The sequence below is a fragment of the Lissotriton vulgaris genome, chromosome 5 (genome assembly GCF_964263255.1).
Source record: "Lissotriton vulgaris chromosome 5, aLisVul1.2, whole genome shotgun sequence".
NCBI classification, from domain to species: domain Eukaryota; kingdom Metazoa; phylum Chordata; class Amphibia; order Caudata; family Salamandridae; genus Lissotriton; species Lissotriton vulgaris.
The window spans coordinates 1369731397-1369758205 of NC_141693.1; the positions used below are offsets into that span (position 1 = coordinate 1369731397).

General features: G+C 46.6%; 1 protein-coding gene across 1 annotated transcript in view; it reads left to right on the forward strand.

The window, feature by feature from the left end:
• The window catches only part of RSBN1 (round spermatid basic protein 1), a 163100-nt gene extending 138997 nt beyond the window's left edge, over positions 1-24103 (forward strand). The window contains exons 6-7 of the mRNA XM_086923321.1: positions 2103-2211; positions 21804-24103. Coding sequence (XP_086779447.1) covers positions 2103-2211; positions 21804-22226 — 532 coding nt within the window. The 3' untranslated portion in view covers positions 22227-24103. The remainder of the gene's footprint in view (positions 1-2102; positions 2212-21803) is intronic.
• The last annotated feature ends 2706 nt before the right edge of the window (positions 24104-26809 follow it).

Here is a 26809-nt window from a genome sequence, read left to right on the forward strand (position 1 = left end):
CAGGCGACCGTGCCTGACTTTCCGGGGCGGCCTCCGTGGATTCCGTCCGTGGATTCTTTCCGTCTTCTGTTTTTCTTGTTATATTTGTGACATATGCTTAGAAGTGCTGAAAAGAGGCTCTCCGTGTCTTCCTTAACAAAAAGATGGTCACGACCTCTTGTTTTCTGCTGAGTACAGCATTGTATGGATTTTCATAAAATTTTTACTCTTGGAGGTAGTAAAGACATAGTTTACACAATTATGCTCGTATGCTTCCGTGCAAGGCATTATTTTGTATTGTTTTCTTTAAAAACAATAACTTGCATCTCCTTTTTATCCGTATAGGATTCATTACCGAAACCTATAGAATACCGAGTGCCGCATATTATACCTAATAACTCTCATTGACGCATGCAATGTGATCATTTTTTGCTGAATATTTCCTAGACCTGCCCCTTACCCCTTGTGACTTTCAGATCCCTTTTTGCACCTATGTAACAAAGTGGGGCTCAAAACAGTCGTGCTATTTTCAGCTTCACCCAGGTAGTGGGCTAGCCTCAATTTCCTGTCATCCGCTTCCCCTTCCCTTGCAGGGGAATCGGCGTGTTCCTATTGGCCTGTATTGCCACTTTACAGTTTGCTGATTCCTTCAGACAGGATTTGACCCGTGGCATCCAAGTGAACTGATTTGAATTCCTTTATTCTCGTCAAAGTTGCTTTACATACCTTTGCGGCAGCTCTGTTTGTAGCAAGCAGCTGTGAACGTGCCCTGAATCGGTGCGAGTTTAAAACGCCTGAGTTTGCTCGGCGGGTGATATGTTATGTTTCCGTGCGGTGTAAAGTTTGTGGTAGTGTGTTTAGGGTTATTTCTGTACCAATAGCCATTACGGTTCTCAGCCAGGACCTGTTTCTCCGAAGCTGCTGGGCGTGTTTTGAGCGGTGGTTTCCAGTGCGGTTGTTATGAGGCATTTCATGTCTTCGAAATGGCATGTGACGATGTAACTGCAGGTCAGTGACTGCGAGTAACCTCAGAGCGTCAGCTTTCCTTGCTATATAGTACAGCGAGTTCAGTTGATATGTCTAGTCTACGGCGCTTCCTCGTTTAGGCATATCTCCAAGTGGCAGTTGATGGGGCCAGGGTGGGGAGAGAGTTTTCAGGGGGCACAGCTCAATGTTTCTAGTTACAGAAAGTACACACATCTCGCACCCAGACACACATCACGCACTGATACACACCCCCCCAATTCAATTAAAATGTTCCTTATTCGGCCAAGATAATGATCATAAAAGCACATAAATGCAGAAAAATCATTACAAAATACAGTATAAAAAAACTATGCCAAGCAAAACAAAAAACTCCAACTTAAATACTACGAGACCTATTGCATTGCAAATGCTTGTTATTAATTTGCTTCTTGGCATTGATGTAGTTTCTGATCCTAAATAAGTGTTGTTGCCTTAGTTACAGCTCGTAGAACAGCCTTATGTGTCTACTTTTATTCTTTGTTACAGTCATTCTTAACCTTTTGACTTCTGTGGACCACCACTTAATCATAACTGGAATCTGGGGAACCTAAAGGAATCATTAGTGTAATCCAGGGACTCCTGCTGAGTCGTTATTGTAATCCATGGACCCTGGCCTAAGCATTTTTGATGATTTTGAACCGCAAAACAAAAGCAAAAATATAAAAACAAGCATTCATCAAACAAATATGCAATGATAAAACATTTTATTTAATTTACAAACAAATATAAGCATAACATAATTGTAGTTTTTAATGGGAAGGTTCTAGCCTTTTTTAAATTCAGTTGGGGCCACTCATAGTCTGTACTGTATTCTTTTTGATGCCCTACTCCATCTAAACAATTGCAGGCTAGTCTCCATTTACAAATTCCTTCACATTTACAGAACATTTTAGAATTTTTAATTGTTTAATTTAGCTTTTTTAGGTGCATACACATTATTAATTTGTTAATACTTAATTAAAAAGCATCGTGGAACCCCAGGGTCCACGGACCATAGTAATAACCATTGTTTTATTGTCTATGGTGTTAATAGAATGTGTACTTAAAAAAGATATTGGTGCACTATTGGAAAAATTAAATGACCAATCTACTTTTAGGAGCGATCGACCTCGCATAACCAAAGATGTCATCTGCTTCCACGCGGAGGATTTTACTGATGTTGTTCAAAGGTTACAGTTGGATCTGCATGAGCCGCCAGTGTCACAGGTATGCTTGGTTCCAGTAGAGCACGAATTTACGAAGTGATATCTTGAAGGAGGTTCCTAAAAGTATTCATGGGTTTTTACCCATCACTTACTGTTTGTAAACTGCAGTTTAACTATATGGTCAATTGTACTAACCTTTCTTTATCCCCTTTCAATCTTCTTATTATTAATTATCTATGCAGTGTGGCTTGGAGATTTCTAGAGACTAAACAAGTGAATCCTGATAGTGATCTCAGGAAATATTTGAAATAAAAGTAGTTGTACTGTTAGCAAACATGTTAAGTTGCTAAAACTTTCCTACCTCTCCATATAGTAACGTCTCCAACATTAATGTGATTTGCCTTTAATCTCTCTTATGGTTTAAGGTATGTTTCAGCAAACATAAGCAAAAGTTGATCTGGCTTTTCTAGTTCTTTTCCTTAGAGAAACTATACAGCCTATCCAAGTGGTTTAACACTGATATAGAATGCCTGGTCACTTCTGGCATCGCATCAGTGTGTGTGTGCATCATGAATTATCGAGAAAGGGATGCTTATTCATTTGTCAATTACTTTAAACCTCAACACTTCTAGCCAAATCAAATAATTTCTTGTATTTTATAAAATGTCTTAATGTGGTCAAAGTGTGTTTCTAAAATGCAGATAATTTTATAAGGTTGGGCTTTTTTCCTTCTTCAGGAGATAATCAGTTACATTAATTGAAGTCTGCAGCTGAAACTTTCTCATTATGAGAAACTATTACGATTAAAAGAACATAGGTAGTGTACATTTATTATTTAATCATTTGAAAATTGTATATAGCACCTGGCAACCGGACTGGTATTAAGATTTATTACATGGAACCTAATAGTTTACATGAGTATACTATTTAACACCAAGCAAAAGTCACACTGTTCATACAAATTTAGTAGGACTGTGGATTGGATCAAGAGCACTTCATATAACAGAGACTGAGCCTTCTTATATCATAAGTAAGTGTTGGTCTGACTAGCTAACAGTACCCCATCTGAATTCCTCCCCATCTAAACTCCTAAACTTCCAGAGTTATAGATGCTGTCTGCAACCTCAAACATGACCGCCCTTATTCCCAAGAACTTCATGTAAACTGATATAACCCTTTTGAATGTCACTTTTGCATGCTCACGGTTTCACAAAGAGAAGAGGCAATTTTCAAATGTGCATTGAAAAGATCGGATCCTTGTTATTAAAACATGTCCTGCAGTTATTAGGCAGGTGAGACACATCTTTGTTATAAGCATTATTAAAATGGTGGAAAATACAGATAATTCAACCATGTTGATTACACCTATCGATCACTAATACCCCATACCTTAGTCTCAGCAAGCCGGACTCAGTGCAGTAACAAATGAACTCTCAGTATGCAAGCCCACACAGCTCTGCCTACGCAGCTATCTTCTTTCTTAGAATATGTGTTGGGCCTACAGAGTCCTATTCACAGCTTTCTGCAGCATTCATGAAAACTATGGTGTGAAGTGCCTCTCACCTGAGTTCAAAATGGATCATTTTTAAATAATAAAGCACCTGCCTTATTTCATTCTGCAAGAGATGCAGAACAACAGCTTTACTTAGTCTGGGTAAAATAGTCATCTCCTACGGGCACAAAATAAAGTTAAGGATATTGCGTTCTAGTTTGTGTCCCTGCAACTAACAGTGCAGACTACAGAACAACAATGTCTTAACTATAATAAATGTCTGCATGGTGTTTTGTCGTGTGAGTGAGAAATGTGTTCAAACCTCCTCCCACTGTCTGAATAAATAAGATTAAGGGGCTCATTAAGAGTGTGGCAGTCAATAGGACCGCCGTACTCGTGGTGGCGGTTCGACCACCGCCACACTGTGGGCCCGCATTCAGTATTAAAAATGTGGCAGTCATACTGCCACAGGATGGCTGTGACCGAGTTGGCCTTCCACGCCCCTTTCATGGCAGTGAGGCCGCCATGGAAAGGGTGGCGGAGAGACAACTAAGGAGGCCCCAACATGGCCCCCTTCTGTGCCTTGGAGGGCATACATGTTGTGCTCCCCGGTATTGCACCCCCAGTTCCGCGCAATGTGGCATGGTGCAGGAACGTGCAGTCCACACTCTCACAGCAGCTATCTGCGTGTTAGGCTCTCCTATGAGCTTAACAGACCGTGCCTGCACCGCCCGCCAGACCAGGATTAGACCTGTAATCCAGCAGGTGGGCGCACCATGGCTTTGGCGGTCCTCCAGCGGATGTCACGGTGCCGCCACCACTAGAAGACCGCCAAGCTCGTTACAAGGCCGTGAATATGTAGGTCTGTTGAAGTGCATGGGTTTGAGAGTGACGCAGCCTTACTTGAACCTGATTTGAACCTCAAGAGGCAGTCAATGGAGGACTTTTAGAATCTAGGATATATATGCTTTAATCTTTTTCTTTTCTTGGAGATGAGTCTGGCAGGGAAGTGGAAGATTACTCTGAGCTGAACCAATGTTGATGTGGGAAATCATGTTAGGATGGCATTGCCTGTGTTAATTCTTTAGATGATCAAGGCAAGGGCTGCAAATGGTAGCTGGTCATAAGAGAGGCAAATTTTTATTTTCTTAAGATGGTTGAGGTGGAGGTCGGCATATTTTGCCATTTTGTTCAGTTATGCTTACAAATACAGTGTGAAGTCGAGCAGAAAACCACGAGAGTTGACCCTGTTGCTCAGAGCTGGGTTGAACCCCTAAAATATGTTGGTGAGTAGAAAAGGTCTGATTTTGGAGGGGGATAATGGGGAGTTTATAATTTTCATTTTTGACGGGTTTCGTTTCCATCCATTCATGAATTATTTCTGTGCCTTTTAGTAGGATTTGCAAGTCTTGTACCAATTATAGTTTTAATTATGTGTGTCATCCGCATACTGGTTATGTTTTATGCCAGTGTTTTTTAAAAGCAGTTCAAGAGATTCTACAGGCAAACTGAATAACAATTGGAAAGAGTGGAGCTGTGTGGAATGCCGCTGGTCATTCTTTTAGTTTTGCAGCTTGAATCTTTCTGGATTCACTATGCTGTGCATTATTCCGCCATCTGGTTGTTGGGTCCTGAATTGTATTCTCTTTTCTCTTTTTTTTTTTCTGTGGCCCAGGTAGGCATCGACATACCACCATTTGGTGTCCTTTGCGACGTCAACGTGCTTCCTCCGGAAGCCCACACCTTTGGACGCCATCTTCAGATTCTTTTTTGCGCCGTTGGGTCTGGTTTGTTACCGAAGGAGTTACAGAGTTTTGGAAGAGGAATCAAAGAAAAATCTACGAAAATCAAGGTTTCAGCAACACCAGACTACAGGTCAGGTAACCGGGACGATGAGGGAGACGGTTTTCTCAATGTTCAAAGGAGAATGCACTCGCAGGGGGCTCCCTGAGCGCTGGGATGGACAAAACACCTTTTTATTTTTGCACCAATTGCCACCACAAATACACCCAGAAGGACCAGAATGTCTACAACATCTGCCTGCCGCTCGACCACAACAGCGGGGACTGCAGCGCGTGCTCGGCGTTCACACCCAAGGCCCTCCGAGTAAAAGAGAGGCAGAGCAGGGCAAACCACACCATGCAGGGGCCGGGGCCACCTCCATCGCTCCGAGACTTGTGCCTCTCCAGTGGAGAGAAGGACAACATCGCCGAAGGACCAGAGGACTGCACGGTCGTCGAGGTCCAAAAGAAGACGTCGAAGGAGTTAAGGGAGTCGTCGACCCCTAGACTCTCGAGCGACACTCGAAAGGGGAAGCTAAAACCCCTAGCGACACTCGTAGGAGTGAAGCAAAGTACTCAAAGGGAGCATTGCCACCGAAACACTCGACTAAGGCAATAGCAACCAAGGAAAATCAGCCCAGCTGATCCTTCGAAAAAGACTCTCAGATGGCGAAAGCTCACGTAAAGTCTAGGTTGTCGAAGGTTGCCCTCGAAAAGAACACGTCAGTGCCAAGAAAAGAAGGACCAGCATCTACTTCGACGTCAACAGCCTCGAAGCGAAGCGCTCCAACTCTCGCCGCCGAACATGCCGCCGAAATGGAAAGAAAGAAGAGGAGGCTCAAGGCTGAAATGGCGAGCATCCTGCAGCGGAAAAGGGACTTCGTTGAAAAGATGAGCCAATACACCATCCCGCCGAAACCTGCGCTCGAAATCGAAAGAGACGATGAGGACGTTAAACCTCCGAAAACGCCCTAACCGGTCCAGGAACAGGAGGAGGAAGCCCTGTATTATTAATGGGACTCTACGTCCTTGGAGGCACAAGACTTGGAATGGGATGATCTCGACGCCGAATCGCCAGAAGAAGGGGTAGACACATACCTTTCGAGGCCTTCACTGCCAGATGACATAGGGATCTACAATATGGTCGTCCAAAAGGCTGCACAGACATTTGGGGTAAAGATGGAGGAGGAGAAGCCCAAGGCATGTTTTCTCCTGGAAACTCTACTGCCTCAACAAACTAGGAGCCAGTTCCTGCCCATGCTCCCTAGTGTGCTGAACACTCAAAGCATTCAAAAGCATTCCTCAAAGGCCCCTGCATACATCCAAGAGTCAGTACTAGCCGATTCCATAATCACAACAACGGCTTGGAAAAGGGCCATTGTACCCACTAATGCCGGACCACCTCCAGACAAGGAGAGTAGAAGGATGGATCTCACAGGGAGAAAAGTGGAAAGAAATGCGGCAATCCATTGGCGCATCACAAACTCCAAAGCCCTGATCAACAGGCATTCATACCAACACTTGGAGGAAGTGGGACAACTCCGGGAGGGGGGAGCCGAGCGGACGGGAGCCAGACGGGATCCGCCTCGTCTCCCGACCTGTGTCTTCTACTCGGGGGATACCGTTGTCATTCAGTCTACAGACTGCGCCTAAAGCGGGGGACTTGCTGTCCGACACCCCAGAGCATGTCTTGCTCGAGTTGCAGGGCAAGTGGAGCAGTGGTAACTGCACTGGAGGGCGATCGCTGTGGACAATGACCGCCATCTTGGCAGGAACAGCAGGGAATGGCCACAGTGGACCGCGCCTGAGGTAATCGGCGTAACAAGCAGCCCTCGCCATATACTAACCGGAGCACAGGAGGGACCCTGACCTGTGTGGGTCGACGGGAGGGCATAGTCAGCGCAGCGGTGTGTGTCCCGACGCGTGTGCAATCTGGGAGTGCACCAGCGGGCTGCGAGCTGAGGCGATCCTCCGTTGAGATCTAGGAAGAGAACGCCCATCGGGTGCTGGAACGGAGCGCACACCAGCTGTAGCGGTGAGCCAGACTTGGAGGGCAGTTGCAGGGCGGCCCGGGGCACCCGAGTAGTGCCCCCACACAGTGCCTGATTTTAAGATGGCGGGCGGCGGCTGACATCGCAACAAAGGCACCCTTGGACTGAATACTGACGGATTGAAGAGGAGGCCACGCACAGCATGAAGCCAGCGCCGGTGGTCACCCTGAGGATTGACAAAGCACTACAAGGGGGGACACCAGAGGCTCAAAGGCAGATGACACGAGGTCTGCCTGATTCCAAAATGGCCGAGACCACACACGGTGAGCTCGACTCCATGTAGCACCAGAGTGCACATCTACAAACAGGCATCAGGCACCTTCATTTTGGCCAGGGGCACTCCTATAAGACGCATCGGAGAGTCGGATGACCATAATTACAGACCCAGTACGGGAAACACTTGAGGCACTGCATTTGTGGACCACCGACTCTCATGGACTTCTTTACTTTTCCGTCTGTCCTGCCCGCGATTTTGCTGCTGTTCTCGGCCGTTTTTCTGTGGTCCCCGGCCTGTCTTCTTGTCCATTCCTTCGTCTTTTACCCTTTTCCCTCGTTTCCCCCTTAATGTTCCTCAAATGTTTCTTCCCTTTTCTGCTTTGCCTTCTCTCCTTACCCTTGATTCCCTCTCACCCTCCCTTGGTGTTGTGACCATGTCCTCCTACGACCCCACTTAAGGGAACTCTGCCTGAGGAAATCTACTATGTGTGTATATATATATATATATGTATATAGGGATAACGCTAATCACTAGAATATGCAGTAGACCTTTGTACCGTCTACCGTTCCTATGTGACTCTTGGAGTATATCCAGTCATATCCCTTCCTTATGTATATAGCGATAGCTCTAATCACTAGTATATGCAGTAGACCATTGTGCTCTCTTCCATTTCTATGTGACTCTTAGAGTATATCCATTCGTATCTATTCCCTATGTGTATATATAGATAACTCTAATCACTGGTATATGCAGTAGACCTTTGTACTATCTACCATTCCTATGTGACTCTTAGAGTATATCCATTTGTATCCCTTCCCTATGTATATAGAGATAACTCTAATCAATAGTATATGCAGTAGACCTTTATACTATCTACCATTCCTTTGTGACTCTTAGAGTATATCCACTTGTTTCTCCTCCTTGTGAGACTTTACATCTTGTACATTTGCAATTTTTTCCGTGTGTATCCTTTTTGTAACGCATGTAATCCTAAGTCCTTATGTTTTTCAACTGGTGCTTATGTAAAGCGCTCTGACACCTTCGGGTAAAGTTTGCGCTACAGAAAATCGCATAAATAAATAAAAGCATCTACCAGACCAGTACCAACAAAGAGTGGCTCACCTGGTAAAAGAGGGCAAAAGCATGGCGAACGCTTGTTTGAAATCAACCTTGGATGCTGCAGAGACGTCCAGCAGACTAATGATTATAGGAGTGATCGAGAGCAGACATGCAGGACTCAGAAATTCTGGTTTCAAGCCAGAAGTGCAAAACATCCTGAACACACCTTTTAACAGAGAGGAACTGTTTAGTACACCAGTTGACGACAAGTTAATGCTGCTCAAGAAAGACAACGAGACAGCAAGGCCCATGGGAGCGCTACAGTTCAGAGGGATGAGAAGGGGTACACCCACAAGAAGACCAGGTGGTAGGGGGGGGCAACGTGCCGATCATATCGCCCCAAACATTCCAGCAAGGGAACAACCAAGGCCAGCAGCAGCAGGGACAGCAGCAGGAGAACTGGCAGAACCAGCCCCGAGGCCAGTCCTTTCGAGGGCGCGCAAACGGACGATGGCAGACACGAAGAGGAGGCCAACAGCCCTCCTCCAAGTGACTTCACTATGGAGCTAACACCCACCCTAGCAACACCTTGGAGTGGGCACAAAGACTGAGAAAAAAGCAGCAACCGGACGTTCCACAACAAACAGTACCTCAAACACACCACACCAGTAGGGGGCAGAATAATAGCACAAACAGTACCTCAAACACACAACACCAGTAGGGGGCAGAATAAGAGACTTCATCCAGGAGTGGAGTAAGGTCACAACAGACAAATGGATACTAAACATCATACAATTCGGATACCGTAGAGAGCTAGAAAGACAACCTGGCAACAGAAAACCAAGAAGCAAGGCCAACTCAGCAAAGCAACTCTTGTTTTTTGCGACTAGAGGCGCAAGAACTGCTCAGCAAGTAGGCAATAGAGATAGTACCGCACAACCAAAGGAACAAGGGGGTTTACTCAACTTACTTCCTTGTACCAAAGGTGGACAAAACACTTAGACCTATCCTAAATCTTAGGTTCTTGAACAAACTCATAAGGATTTAAAGGTTCAAAATGACTTCCTTACAAGAGGTAATACCACAGATTCAACAAGGGGATTACATGGCAACTATAGATTTAAAGGATGCGTACTTACACATCCCTCAACCACAAGCACAAACGCCTACTAAGGTTTGTGATCAACCAACCAGTTCACAGTACTGGCATTGGGGCTCAATTCGGCACCAAGGGTGTTTCCAAAATGCCTAGCAGCTATCGCAGCACACCTACAAAGGCAAGGAATACACGTATACCTCTATGCCGACGACTGGCCCCTAAAGGCAAGTTCGTGCAGCCAATGCAAACCACACATCCAGCAGGTCATACTGACACAACTGGGTTTATCAATCCATTGGGAAAAATCATCACCCGACCCGGAGCAAATCAAGATATTCTTAGGGGCGGAGATTGACACAATACAGGCCAAAGTGTTCCTCAGCAGGAAGAAAATATTGGCGATACTAAAGGAAACATGTCATTACGCATGGGGCAAGTTCTGACCGCGAAGAGGATGAGCAAGCTGATGGAAATGATGGTGTCATGTATTCACCTAGTCCAAAATATGCGACTCCACATGAGACCATTCCAGGAATGGATACAGCAGCAATGGTCACAGGCAACAGGGAGTTGGGAAGATCTAGTGTATGTATAGGCATTTATAAAGCGCACTACTTACCCGGAGGGTCCCAAGGCGCTTCGACCGCTGCGAAACCCTTCCTGGCTAGTGGTTGTCACACACATAGTACATCAGGAAATAGCTTGGTAGAACAAGGAAAACATGTCACAGGGGAAACTATTCACACAACCAACAGTGACCATCACAACAAATGCCTCGCAGCTGGGGTGGGGCGCACACATGAACAAGCTCAAGGTGAGGGGGCTATGGTCGCAACAGGATGCATTCATGCACAACAACTACCTGGAACTAAAAACAGTGTTTCTAGCCTTAAAAGCCTTTCAGAAAGAGCTGTACGGAAACAGGGTGTTGATCCAAACAAACAACACCACAACCATGTTCTACATCAACAAACAATGAGGGACACAATCAGTAGCACTATCATGGCTAGCACAGGAAATATGAACATGGGCCATCCACTAAAAATAGACCTACTAGCAATACATATCCGAGGGAAGGACAATATGGAAGCAGACAGACTCAGCAGGCAGACGTCAGCATCCCACGAATGGGAGATAAACCAACAGGAAATACAGAAAGTATTCCGGAAGTGGGGTACACCGCAAATAGACTTATTTGCAACACACCAAAATACAAAATGCCAACACTTTGCTTCCAGACCATCGGTTACAAGGGTATGCGCTATGGATAAGTTGGTCAAAGACATTTGCATACTCTTTTCCCCCGATACCACTGATACACAGGGTGCTCAGCAAATGCAGGATCAGCAACATGTCACTGATACTAATAGCACATCAGTGGGCCAGACAGTCATGGTTCTCACAAATAGTAGAGATGGCACATGCACCGGCACACAGATTCCCAAAACAAAGGGACCTGTTAACCATGCAAAACGGAAGGGTGCAACACCCATAGCCAGATAGCTTCAGCCTAGTAGCATGGCTCCTGAAGACCTAGAGTTTGCACACCTCAAACTACCGGAGAGCACAATGGCAGTGCTCAGAGAGGCAAGACGACCTACCACAAGGAAATGCTACGTAGCAAAATGGAATAGTCCACAGTACTCAAATGCTTAACACATCTACTGCAAAGTAAACTAAGCTACACATCCTTAGGGTACACTTAGGGTACACTTAGCGGCGATAGTGGCTTACACAAGAGGAGAAACAGGGAAAAGGTTCTCCACCTACCGAGTAATAAAAAGATTTCTAGAAGGAGAATCGCAGCTCCAAACAGAATGCCAGCTACAGCATGGATCTTCAATGTAGTGCTAAATCAATTGATGAAGGCACCATTTGAGCAGATTCACAAGGTGACACTGCACATGCTCATGCTAAAGACGGCCTTCTTAGTGGCTATCGCATCACAACGAAGAGTAAGTGAGTTGCAGGCGCTAACACTTCAAGAGCCCTACCTGCAGATACACAGTGATAAGATTGTAATGATAACAGACCCACACTTCATGCCAAAGGTGGTGTCTCGGATCCACATCAACCAAACAATCCAAATACCTATTTTTTTCCAAAAATCCAGCACAGAAAGAGTGCAGCACACACTGGATGCCAGGAGGGCTGTGCTGCACTATATAGAAAGGACAAAGGAGTGCAGAAAGACAAAGCAACGCTTTGTTTCTTTCGCCAGCAGTTTTTTGGGACGACCAGTTACCAAAAATACCATTGCACAGTGGATTGTACAAACCATACAACTATGCCGCGAACAAGCAGGGCAACTGTACAAGGAGCAGCTCATGCTCACTCAACAAGGAGGAAAGTAGAACGATTGCGTTTCTAGCCAACACACCAATTCAAGACATTTGCCAAGCTGCAACATGGTCTTCAGTGCACACGTTCACTTAGCTCTACTGTGTAGGTATCCAAATGAACAAAGAAGCACAAGTGGGACAGAAGGGTCTTACAGTACATATTCAGTAATCCGTGCTCATCTTCCACCCAGCCACCACAATAAGGACAAACTGCTACAAATATGCACAGCATAGTGAATCCAGAAAGATTCACGCTGCAAAACGTATAGTTTCTTACCGGTCTGTGTAGTTTTGCAGCTTGAAGACTTTCTGGATTCACTAGCGAACCTACCCTCCTCCACCAGAAAGATGAGACAGAAGGAAAGGGATTAAAAATGAAAAAGACTTTGGAAAATAAGCGGAAAAACGTGAATAATACAAGACAAGAAAAAAAAATCCGAAGATGGCGACCAAAGGTGGGGGCTTCCGGAGGAAGCACGTAGACGTCACGAAGGACACCAAATGGTGGTATGTCGACGCCCACCTCTGCCACGGAGAGAAAAAAAGAGAAAAGTGACTACAATTCCGGACCCACCACTAGATAGCGGAAAAATGCACAGCATAGTGAATCCAGAAAGACTTCAAGCTGCAAAACTACACTGACCGGTAGGAAACTATACGTTACTGAGAGATTTTTTTGTTTTTAAATGTTTCTTTTTTAATATGGAACTAGCACTACAACAATAGATCACATTGGTACAAAAAAAGTCATACATGAAAGAGAATTGCAATTATAAGATAGAAATTCATATAATAAGATTTTTTTTATTCAATATTAAAAGATAGAGAGAAAATGGAAAATAGAGTAAGGGAAGGCACAGAGAAGAATGGGAAGAAAGGAAGAGGAAAAGGAGGAAAGAGAAGGCCTTTACTGAAGTTTAATTAACAACATTTACAAGCTGGATCTTCCCATCAGGAAGGGTTGGAACCAGCTTAGTACTGTCCATCAGAGAGAGACTGACTGACTCAGAGAGAGACTGACTGACTCAGAGAGAGACTGACTGACTCAGAGAGAGACTGACTGACTCAGAGAGAGACTGACTGACTCAGAGAGAGACTGACTGACTCAGAGAGAGACTGACTGACTCAGAGAGAGACTGACTGACTCAGAGAGAGACTGACTGACTCAGAGAGAGACTGACTGACTCAGAGAGAGACAGACTGACTCAGAGAGAGACAGACTGACTCAGAGAGAGACTGACTGACTCAGAGAGAGACTGACTGACTCAGAGAGAGACTGACTGACTCAGAGAGAGACTGACTGACTCAGAGAGAGACTGACTGACTCAGAGAGAGACTGACTGACTCAGAGAGAGACTGACTGACTCAGAGAGAGACTGACTGACTCAGAGAGAGACAGACTGACTCAGAGAGAGACAGACTGACTCAGAGAGAGACAGACTGACTCAGAGAGAGACAGACTGACTCAGAGAGAGACAGACTGACTCCGAGAGAGACTGACTGACTCCGAGAGAGACTGACTGACTCAGAGAGAGACTGACTGACGGACCGACTGACTGAGAGACTGACGGACCGACTGAGAGACTGACGGACCGACTGACTGAGAGACTGACTGACTGAGAGACTGACTGAGAGAGACTGACTGACTGACGGACTGACTGAGAGAGACTGACTGACTGACGGACTGACTGAGAGAGACTGACTGACTGACGGACTGACTGAGAGAGACTGACAGACTGACAGAGAGAGAGACTGACTGACTGACGGACTGACAGAGAGAGAGAGACTGACTGACTGACGGACGGACTGACTGAGAGAGACTGACTGACTGACTGACAGACAGAGAGAGACTGACTGACTGACAGACAGAGAGACTGACTGACTGACTGACAGACAGAGAGACTGACTGACTGACTGACAGACAGAGAGAGACTGACTGACGGACGGACTGACTGAGAGAGAGACTGACTGACTGACTGACAGACAGAGAGAGACTGACTGACCGACTGACTGAGAGACTGACGGACCGACTGACTGAGAGACCGACTGACTGAGAGACTGACTGACTGAGAGACTGACTGACTGAGAGACTGACTGACTGAGAGACTGACTGAGAGACTGACTGAGAGACTGACTGACTGAGAGACTGACTGAGAGACTGACTGACTGACGGACTGACAGAGAGAGAGACTGACTGACTGACTGACAGACAGAGAGAGACTGACTGACTGACTGACAGACAGAGAGACTGACTGACTGACTGACGGACGGACTGACTGACTGACGGACTGACTGACTGACTGAGAGAGAGACTGACTGACTGACAGACAGAGAGAGACTGACTGACGGACTGACTGACGGACTGACTGACGGACTGACTGTCAGACTGACTGTCGGACTGACTGTCGGACTGTCTGACTGTCGGACTGACTGTCGGACTGACTGTCGGACTGTCTGACTGTCGGACTGACTGTCTGACTGTCGGACTGACTGTCTGACTGTCGGACTGACTGACGGACTGACAGAGAGAGAGAGAGACTGACTGACTGACGGACGGACTGACTGAGAGAGAGACTGACTGACTGACTGACAGACAGAGAGAGACTGACTGACTGACAGACAGAGAGACTGACTGACTGACTGACAGACTGACGGACTGACTGACGGACTGTCGGACTGACTGTCGGACTGTCGGACTGTCGGACTGTCGGACTGACGGACTGACTGACGGACTGACTGACGGACTGACTGTCGGACTGACTGTCGGACTGACTGTCGGACTGACTGTCGGACTGACTGTCTGACTGACGGACTGACTGTCTGACTGACTGTCTGACTGACGGACTGACGGACTGACTGACTGACTGACTGTCTGACTGACTGTCGGACTGACTGTCGGACTGACTGTCGGACTGACGGACTGACTGTCGGACTGACGGACTGACTGTCTGACTGTCGGACTGACTGTCTGACTGACGGACTGACGGACTGACTGTCTGACTGACTGTCTGACTGACGGACTGACTGACGGACTGACTGACGGACTGACTGTCGGACTGACTGTCGGACTGACTGTCGGACTGACTGTCGGACTGACTGTCGGACTGACTGTCGGACTGACTGTCGGACTGACTGTCGGACTGACTGTCGGACTGACTGACGGACTGACTGTCGGACTGACTGTCGGACTGACTGAGAGAGAGAGAGAGAGACGGACTGACTGAGAGAGAGAGAGAGACGGACTGACTGTCGGACTGACTGTCGGACTGACTGTCGGACTGACTGTCGGACTGACTGTCGGACTGACTGTCGGACTGACTGTCGGACTGACTGTCGGACTGACTGTCGGACTGACTGTCGGACTGACGGACTGACTGACGGACTGACTGACGGACTGACTGACGGACTGACTGACGGACTGACTGACGGACTGACTGACGGACTGACTGTCGGACTGACTGTCGGACTGACTGACGGACTGACTGTCGGACTGACGGACTGACTGACGGACTGACTGTCGGACTGACAGAGAGAGAGAGAGACGGACTGACGGACTGACTGAGAGAGAGAGAGAGACGGACTGACTGTCGGACTGACTGACTGTCGGACTGACTGACTGACGGACTGACTGTCGGACTGACGGACTGTCGGACTGACTGTCGGACTGACTGTCGGACTGACTGACGGACTGACTGTCGGACGGACTGTCGGACTGACGGACTGACGGACTGACTGTCGGACTGACGGACTGACTGACGGACTGACTGTCGGACTGACGGACTGACTGTCGGACTGACGGACTGACGGACTGACTGTCGGACTGTCGGACTGTCGGACTGTCGGACTGTCGGACTGTCGGACTGTCGGACTGTCGGACTGACTGACGGACTGACGGACTGACTGACTGACTGACGGACTGACGGACTGACTGACTGACTGACTGACTGACTGACGGACTGACAGACTGACTGACTGACTGACTGACTGACTGACTGACTGACGGACTGACAGACTGACAGACTGACTGACTGACGGACTGACAGACTGACTGACTGTCGGACTGACGGACTGACGGACTGACTGTCGGACTGACTGAGAGAGAGAGAGAGACAGACTGACGGACTGACTGAGAGAGAGAGAGAGACGGACTGACTGAGAGAGAGACTGATGGACTGACTGAGAGAGAGACTGTCGGACTGACTGTCGGACTGACTGTCGGACTGACTGTCTGACTGTCGGACTGACTGTCTGACTGTCGGACTGACTGTCGGACTGACTGTCTGACTGTCGGACTGACTGACGGACTGACGGACTGACTGTCTGACTGACGGACTGACTGTCGGACTGACTGTCGGACTGACTGTCAGACTGACTGTCGGACTGACGGACTGACTGTCGGACTGACTGTCGGACTGATGGACTGACTGTCGGACTGACGGACTGACGGACTGACGGACTGACTGTCGGACTGACGGACTGACTGTCGGACTGATGGACTGACTGTCGGACTGACTGTCGGACTGACGGACTGACTGTCGGACTGACGGACTGACTGACGGACTGACTGACGGACTGACTGACGGACTGACTGTCGGACTGACGGACTGACGGACTGACTGTCGGACTGACTGAGAGAGAGAGAGAGAGACGGACTGACGGACTGACTGAGAGAGAGAGAGAGAGACGGACTGACTGTCGGACTGACTGACGGACTGACTGTCGGACTGACGGACTGACGGACTGACGGACTGACTGTCGGACTGACGGACTGACTGTCGGACTGACGGACTGACTGTCGGACTGTCGGACTGACTGTCGGACTGTCGGACTGACTGTCGGACTGACGGACTGACGGACTGACTGACTGACTGACTGTCGGACTGACGGACTGACTGTCGGACTGACTGTCTGACGGACTGTCTGACGGACTGACGGACTGACTGACGGACTGACTGACGGACTGACTGACGGACTGACTGACGGACTGACTGACTGTCGGACTGACGGACTGACTGTCGGACTGACTGAGAGAGAGAGAGAGAGAGACGGACTGACGGACTGACTGAGAGAGAGAGAGCGACGGACTGACTGAGAGAGAGACTGACTGACGGACTGACTGCGAGAGAGACTGACGGACTGACTGAGAGAGAGACTGACGGACTGACTGAGAGAGACTGACTGACGGACTGACAGAGGGACTGACTGACTGACGGACTGACAGAGAGAGAGAGAGACGGACTGACGGACTGACAGAGAGAGAGAGAGAGAGAGACGGACTGACGGACTGACACAGAGAGAGAGAGAGAGACGGACTGACTGTCGGACTGACGGACGGACTGACGGACTGACTGTCGGACTGACGGACTGACGGACTGACTGTCGGACTGACTGAGAGAGAGAGAGAGAGACGGACTGACGGACTGACTGAGAGAGAGAGAGAGAGACGGACTGACTGTCGGACTGTCGGACTGACTGTCGGACTGACTGTCGGACTGACTGTCGGACTGACTGTCGGACTGACTGTCGGACTGACAGAGAGAGAGACGGACTGACGGACTGACTGAGAGAGAGACGGACTGACTGACTGACTGACTGTCGGACTGACTGACTGACTGACTGACTGACTGAGAGAGAGAGAGAGACGGACTGACGGACTGACTGAGAGAGAGACTGACTGACTGACTGACAGACTGACGGACTGACTGACGGACTGTCGGACTGACTGTCGGACTGTCGGACTGACGGACTGACTGACGGACTGACTGACGGACTGACTGTCGGACTGACTGTCGGACTGACTGTCGGACTGACTGTCGGACTGACTGACGGACTGACTGTCTGACTGACTGTCTGACTGACGGACTGACGGACTGACTGACTGACTGACTGTCTGACTGACGGACTGACTGTCGGACTGACTGTCGGACTGACGGACTGACTGTCGGACTGACGGACTGACTGTCTGACTGTCGGACTGACTGTCTGACTGTCGGACTGACGGACTGACGGACTGACTGACGGACTGACGGACTGACTGACTGACTGACTGACTGACTGACTGACTGACTGACTGACTGACGGACTGACTGACTGACTGACGGACTGACTGACTGACGGACTGACTGACTGACTGACTGACTGACTGACGGACTGACAGACTGACTGACTGACGGACTGACAGACTGACTGACTGTCGGACTGACGGACTGACGGACTGACTGTCGGACTGACGGACTGACGGACTGACTGTCGGACTGACTGAGAGAGAGAGAGAGACAGACTGACGGACTGACTGAGAGAGAGAGAGAGACGGACTGACTGAGAGAGAGACTGATGGACTGACTGAGAGAGAGACTGTCGGACTGACTGTCGGACTGACTGTCGGACTGACTGTCTGACTGTCGGACTGACTGTCTGACTGTCGGACTGACTGTCGGACTGACTGTCTGACTGTCGGACTGACTGACGGACTGACGGACTGACTGTCTGACTGACGGACTGACTGTCGGACTGACTGTCGGACTGACTGTCAGACTGACTGTCGGACTGACGGACTGACTGTCGGACTGACTGTCGGACTGATGGACTGACTGTCGGACTGACGGACTGACGGACTGACGGACTGACGGACTGACTGTCGGACTGACGGACTGACTGTCGGACTGATGGACTGACTGTCGGACTGACTGTCGGACTGACTGACGGACTGACTGTCGGACTGACGGACTGACTGACGGACTGACTGACGGACTGACTGACGGACTGACTGTCGGACTGACGGACTGACGGACTGACTGTCGGACTGACTGAGAGAGAGAGAGAGAGACGGACTGACGGACTGACTGAGAGAGAGAGAGAGAGACGGACTGACTGTCGGACTGACTGACGGACTGACTGTCGGACTGACGGACTGTCGGACTGACGGACTGACGGACTGACTGTCGGACTGACGGACTGACTGTCGGACTGACGGACTGACTGTCGGACTGTCGGACTGACTGTCGGACTGTCGGACTGACGGACTGACTGTCGGACTGACGGACTGACGGACTGACTGACTGACTGACTGTCGGACTGACGGACTGACTGTCGGACTGACTGTCTGACGGACTGTCTGACGGACTGACGGACTGACTGACGGACTGACTGACGGACTGACTGACGGACTGACTGACGGACTGACTGACTGTCGGACTGACGGACTGACTGTCGGACTGACTGAGAGAGAGAGAGAGAGAGACGGACTGACGGACTGACTGAGAGAGAGAGAGCGACGGACTGACTGAGAGAGAGACTGACTGACGGACTGACTGCGAGAGAGACTGACGGACTGACTGAGAGAGAGACTGACGGACTGACTGAGAGAGACTGACTGACGGACTGACAGAGGGACTGACTGACTGACGGACTGACAGAGAGAGAGAGAGACGGACTGACGGACTGACAGAGAGAGAGAGAGAGAGAGACGGACTGACGGACTGACACAGAGAGAGAGAGAGAGACGGACTGACTGTCGGACTGACGGACGGACTGACGGACTGACTGACGGACTGACTGTCGGACTGACGGACTGACTGTCGGACTGACTGAGAGAGAGAGAGAGAGACGGACTGACGGACTGACTGAGAGAGAGAGAGAGAGACGGACTGACTGTCGGACTGTCGGACTGACTGTCGGACTGACTGTCGGACTGACTGTCGGACTGACTGTCGGACTGACTGTCGGACTGACAGAGAGAGAGACGGACTGACGGACTGACTGAGAGAGAGACGGACTGACTGACTGACTGACTGTCGGACTGACTGACTGACTGACTGACTGACTGAGAGAGAGAGAGAGACGGACTGACGGACTGACTGAGAGAGAGACTGACTGTCGGACTGACGGACTGACTGAGAGAGAGACTGACTGTCGGACTGACGGACTGACTGAGAGAGAGACTGACTGTCGGACTGACGGACTGACTGAGAGAGAGACTGACTGTCGGACTGACTGACGGACTGACTGAGAGAGAGACTGACTGTCGGACTGACTGACGGACTGACTGGGAGAGAGACTGACGGGCGGACGGACTGACTGAGAGAGAGACTGACGGGCGAACGGACTGACAGAGAGAGACTGACGGACTGACTGAGAGAGAGACTGACTGACGGACTGACAGAGAGACTGACTGACTGACGGACTGACAGAGAGAGAGAGAGAGAGACGGACTGACAGAGAGAGAGACTGACTGACTGACGGATTGACTGAGAGAGACTGACTGACTGACGGACTGACTGAGAGAGAGACAGGCTGACGGACGGACTGACTGAGACTGACTGACAGACTGACTGACGGAATGACTGAGAGAGAGAGACTGAATGACAGAGAGAGACTGACGGACTGACTGAGAGAGGTTGACTGACTGAGAGAGACTGACTGAGAGAGAGACTGACGGACGGACGGACGGAAGGACTGAGAGAGAGACTGACTGACGGACTGAGAGAGAGACTGACTGACGGACTGGCTGAGAGAGAGAAGGACTGACGGACTCGACAGAGAGAGACGGACTGACGGACTCGACAGAGAGAGACGGACTGACGGACTCAACAGAGAGAGACGGACTGACGGAGAGAGAGAGAGAGAGAGCCGGTGATGGAATTGGGGTCAAAGTGTGTATGAAACTATGCAATGCCTCTTAAGATTGCTATTGTCTACTAATAAAAATGTATTATCAAAATGTGCTCTTTGTAGTTTAATCTGCTTTTGAAATACTGCATTGTCGCATTGTCTAATGTTTTAAAACGGAAACGAGAAGGAGCAGTGGATGCACTTTTGTCAAAACTGAACGATGAGTGGGCCCGATGTTGTATATCATGACAGGAGTCTTCATCAGGAAACCCACCTAAAATTGGGCAAACTTCTCCGGCCTACTGATGGCAGGGACCCTGTAATAAATGGACCACCACCTATGATAGCCTGCTGGCAGACTAAGCCCAACCTTTAACACCACCATCCAGTGTTACTTTTAACGACTGTATTGGTGACAGTGGCATAACAATAGCCCGCATCCCCTGCAGTATGGCGGGTCACTGGCCGGAGAGCTCTAGAATGGCACGAAGAATGAGGGGGGGGGCCTCCATGTAGTTTGTAGGGGGGGGGGGGACCTCAAGTTTCGTTACGCCACTGGCTTAAACCATACCTTCAGTTCCATCATCCACCTGCCTTTTCATCCTTCAGGCATGTTTACTCTCTTGACTGTTTAATATGAGTATTTTGTGTAGACCGACAGCAAAAGGCTTTTGCCTCTATAGAAGTGCAGGATTTTGCTTTTAACCCTTAACCAATAGTTGCCTGTGCATGTCACTGGTGGACCCTTTAGTTTATCACTGATCAGAGAAAGCTAGAAAATCGTAGCCTTTCTTGAAGTTTCTCAAGACTCAAATAAGGAAAAAACTAGTCTGAGATTTGTGTGGCTTTCTAATAAAATGCATTGTGTAGTACAAAATCTTAAATATAATGTATATCAAAACACCTGTAAGCCTCATTCGTCTCTTGTGCATTATATTCGATTTCTGGGCAAGACCCTTCCTAAAATATTAATCATTGAATCTTTTTTACTCTCTGCTGTAGTGTGTTCAATGGGTTGATGAAGCCAAGCTCAATCAAATGAGACGTGAAGGTATTCGTTACGCAAGAATTCAGCTGTGCGACAATGACATTTACTTTATCCCCAGAAATGTAATCCATCAGTTTAAGACCGTGTCTGCTGTGTGCAGCTTGGCGTGGCACATACGGCTGAAACAGTACCAGTCAACAACAGGTGCAGGCCCGCAGACCATGGACGGTATGGAGCGTGAATCGGACATTCCTGCAAAGTTCGAGACTCAGCAGGAGCCTCAAAGTGTGTACGTTAAAACCGAGCCCTGCGAGACCACTGCGCAGGCGCAGCTATCACCCTCCAAATCGCCAGCTAGACTATTCGCAGTGGATCATCTGCTGGCACAGCCCACTCCCTTCGTCCGCTTGGAGTCCGTTGAACAGCACATCACATAAGAGGTTCCAAACTCTCCTGCTTAACCACACACGGCAAAAGCATTTTTAAAAATGACTTTTAAATTTTTTGTGAAGTTATTAGTTTTGTAACCGGCTTATGTTAAATTTTTATTTGGAATATCCTGTCAGTTGTTTTTCTAAGGGAAGGGGACATTCCAAATGCCAGGCAAATCTTTTTTACACAGATTATGAAATGTTTGATGTGCATGACTGCATTTTTTAATTTGCCGAGGCCTGCCACTTTCTGTTTTAAGGAACGAGGCAATGATCTAAACCAGGGTTGAAGAGATTCTTATTGATAAATCTGCAGCTCGTTGACCTGTTGGGTCAATGGTAGTATAAAGGTTGCAAAATTAACTATTAAATCATCAAACTTTCTTCGTAAGTTTGACTCCATTAGGTAAAGCACTTGTCTTTTGATTGTGTGTAGTTTTAAATCTGTAAGCATTTTTTATTAATTTATCTCGAAGGTTGCTTTTGTGCATTGAGGGGGGGAGGGAGGGCATAGTTGTACGGTCAAGTACTTGTGAAGCCTTGTTTGATGCGGCCTAACACTGTGTACAGCAGTTTGTGTTGGGATGTAGCAGTGCTTTGATGTGTGGTTCTTTCTAAATCATTTGCTATTTGAGCACCAAAGGCAGATTTGATTTACATGCACAGCTTGAGTATTTGGCATTATTGCCTTACAAGCTTTCTCTTGTCAGATGAGTGTTGAGCTCCACTGAACCTTATTGTCGGCGGAATATATAAAGTACTGGAAATTGGTTATGATCCTCAGCTGCTCAACAGCTATTCACATTTTTTCGATTTTATTCTGCTTATGCCTCATCTGTATTTGCCTATGATGTTCCACCAGTATGTGTTGGTGTATCTGGTTTGCCTGTGCTGTTGCATCTTAGTTTATTTCTCTACCCACATTGAATGCTAAGCCAGTGCTCTGTTGCATACTTATTTGCTTTCCACTTCTTCACCTGTAAGGAATGTACTACAAAGTACATTTGTGCTGTGATCTAGATTGTAAATGAGGAATTTTGGTAATAAACCTATGTAGAACAAGGAAAATCAATTCATTGCCATCACCCCGTATTGGTCTAGACTGTGACATCCAGCGCATGCTGGCTGTAATGATTGCATTGTGTTCCTCATTTGAAGTAAGGTAGAAACATTATCTTTGTGCTGTATGATACACAAACTAAACTCTTTTAATGTGGGACCACTGAACCAATAAGTTCTTTTTGTAATATATGTATATTTGATCTTTTCCAAAATGTCTTTAAGGTATATTCTTTGTGCAATATTGTTTTGTGTATTCTTATATAGAAGGAATTGTTGAGGTCCCACCTATTTCGATAAATTGGCTAAAAGACCATCATAAAAGATTAACATTTAGTTAGATTAGACTCTGTAATATTTCATGGATAACTTCCAACTGCATTGTCTAAATGATAGCAAGCCTATTTATATTTAAAGAAATAACTGATAGAATGAAGTGGTTTATTACATACTAATTTGTGTAAACAAACAGTGGGAACATTGATGTTACCTTGTTTTAAACTTTGAAATTTCTCCCCAAGCTCCTCGATTTTCTGATCTACATCACCCCTCTGCCCTATCTAGACTGTGTCAAAAACCTCAACATAGCTTTTTTTTTTAAAACAATTTGTGTATAATTCTGCCAGTTTCATGCTTGTAACACTATGTGCAATATGGATATTCTGAAGCTCCCTTAAGTGACACACTAGTATGTGAAGTCCTTTTCAAATGTTTTTTTGTTGTTCCCGTGGTTTGATGCACAAGAACATCGCTTGGATTTCTTCATTATTTATTTGTAAGGTTTGTTATTGATTTGTCCAATAAATAACTGGGGCTGAAAAACAGGTGATATTTGTCACATATTGACGGTTTAGCCATTCAAATAGAATGTTTCAAGCTAAAATTAATTGTTTGGGTTTTCCCGTAATATGTATTGAAAATTCTCTTTCAGTATCCCTATTTTTGCCTTCATCACTTCATTCACTCGCTCCTATTTTCATTCCCTCTTTCGAGGCTTGTTGACTGAGCATCCTCACTTTCTCTGTCCTTCACACTCTAAAAATGAAAGACCCCATAGGAACCTGATGCAAATAAATGTACTGGCCTTTCTGCATATTGATAATATAGAGCAAACCACCTTTTACAAATATCTTCCGTTTTTTTAACGTTTATTCCTAAAGTTGTTTGTCAGGACTTGCATCCCAGAGACTACATAGCCCACTGATATGCCTCTGGAAACAACACTCTAGCATGATCTGAAAAGGCATTCTTCTTACTTTGGAATTATGTGGATATGTCAGTCTCTGCCTTTTAAGTTTCTCTTTCCAAAACATTTATATATTGACCTCCGAAATGCTGGGCAGAATCTTACGATTGGGTTGTCTTTTGGAGACATGTCATACCCAACTTTGTTGTGATAACAGTAGAGGTAGTGGATTTATCATAATATCGAACTTCAATTACTAATTGCAAATGTAATGAAATGTTTTGGAAGTATACTTCGATCTCTTGAGGCAGCTAGTTGAATGCTCATTCCTTTTATCTCACATCTATTATACAGTCTTTTTTTGGAGCCTAAAGAAACAAATATACCTCCATTCGGCCTAGACTGGTGATAAAAAATTAATTTCGGTGTTAGGATGGGGAAACATCACTTACAACGCAACTTTTACAACGCAGTGCCTTTACGACGCAACTTTTACAACGCAAACCATTACAACGCATTGCGCTGGGCGGCGCTGTAGGATAGGGAATAGGTTTAATTTACTGTCCAACACCTTCCCTACTATCCACGGGGACTGGAGTTGGAATAGTAAATTAAACTATTCACTATCCAGCGCCCCAAAGCACTATGCGTTGTAATGGTATGCGTTGTAAAACCCGCGTTGTAAAAGCATGCGATGTAAAAGCATGCGTTTTAATGTCGTACATCCGTTAGGATGGTCTGCTCCAGTGCCTAGAGTCTTGAATACACAGTTTAAGGGTCAGAAGGAATATTTTACCATTTGAAACTGCTCTTAATCATGGTTTGCTGCAGTTTTTTCAGCAAAGTGCGATCTCCCACATTGTAAAACTCTTTTCCTCTGAAGATTTGTATCATGTCGCCCATGGCTCCTACCATGAATGTCTGAACTAGTGATTGTTGTAAGGGTTGTATTATGCAAATATTGCCTCTCCCCAATGACTTCTTGGGCACAGTGCATTGTTTAAGTGAGATTTATTTGTAGATGAACACTGTAGTTGCAGTGTTTCTAGGTCCTTCTATGAAGACTAGCTGCATAGCAAATATATTGTCTGTCACACATATGACCCTTTGTTCATTTGACTGATCTGCAGTCTTCCCTGGGTAATGTGTACATGGTTGCTTGACATTTTCTGAACATGTATTTCAGCTACCAATACCAACCACTTTAGGGGTTTTTTTCAGGCAAGAGTAGCAATGTGTAGAGTATGGGAACCCTAGTAATTGCAATATTAAACATACCATCATTGATAACAGACTTTGAGAAGTACAAGGTAACTACATCTGCAAGTCAGCAGCATCTCTTTTCTCGTAATACTGCCATTGGTTTCCTTTTTGTGCCAGTGCATTCCTTGACTAAAGGAGTCATCCAACATACGAATTTATTTAATTCACCATTGTTTTTGTTTAACGACCCCCCTCCCCCCCAGTCTATTAGTATATCATGGAGGACGCATCTGCACAAAAATATCTGCAGCTCTCTGTAGTATTAAGCCATTGCTTAAGTCTACTTTGAATTCTTTATGTACACAAAGTCCTTTTTCTGTTTAGTGCCACAAAGCTCAAAGACTAAAGTTCATACTAGACAAAATGAGTACAAATCATAAAAGGCCAAACATCCATTTCTCTGGACTTATTTTCTTCCACTTTTAATTAAGGTTTCTGAAAATGGTTCCGATCTGCTTATTTGTTATTAAAAAGATAGTATCTTCGGTTAAATGGCAAGGAGGTTCTGACATCCTTAGATGATATTTGACAATATTGTAAAAGATAAATAATTTGGGAACTAACCATCACTGCTCAATATGTAATTTAGTTTAATAACATGACCTGCTTGGGTTTGTAAGTATGAATGGCTTTACTACAACTTGCAAAGAAGCACTTTTTCTAAGCTGTTGACCCACTCGAACCATTTATGCACAGGTGCACAAAAATACTCTCATCTAAAACCGTCTCCAACAGCTGTTATCCGTTTACATCGAGTTGTGACGGTGGTACATGCTGTCTCACATTTCTTACTGTATTTGTTGATTCAACTGTTTATGTTGTATGTTGGGTATTTAATCATGAAATAGTATTGCCTGGCTCATTTTTTCTTTGTGTGTAGTCTGGAGCAAAGGAGTTAAATATCTTTTTGTTTTGTTATATGACAACTTATGACCGAGAACAGATTTATTGATAGATTTGTCGATTCAAGCTCAAAACGCCACAGAAATCTATGTATTGAATGTCACGCTTTACTTTTTACATATCATTCTTGCGTTTAAAAAAAAATATTTTGTAATCATTTCTTCATTCAAGTCATGAT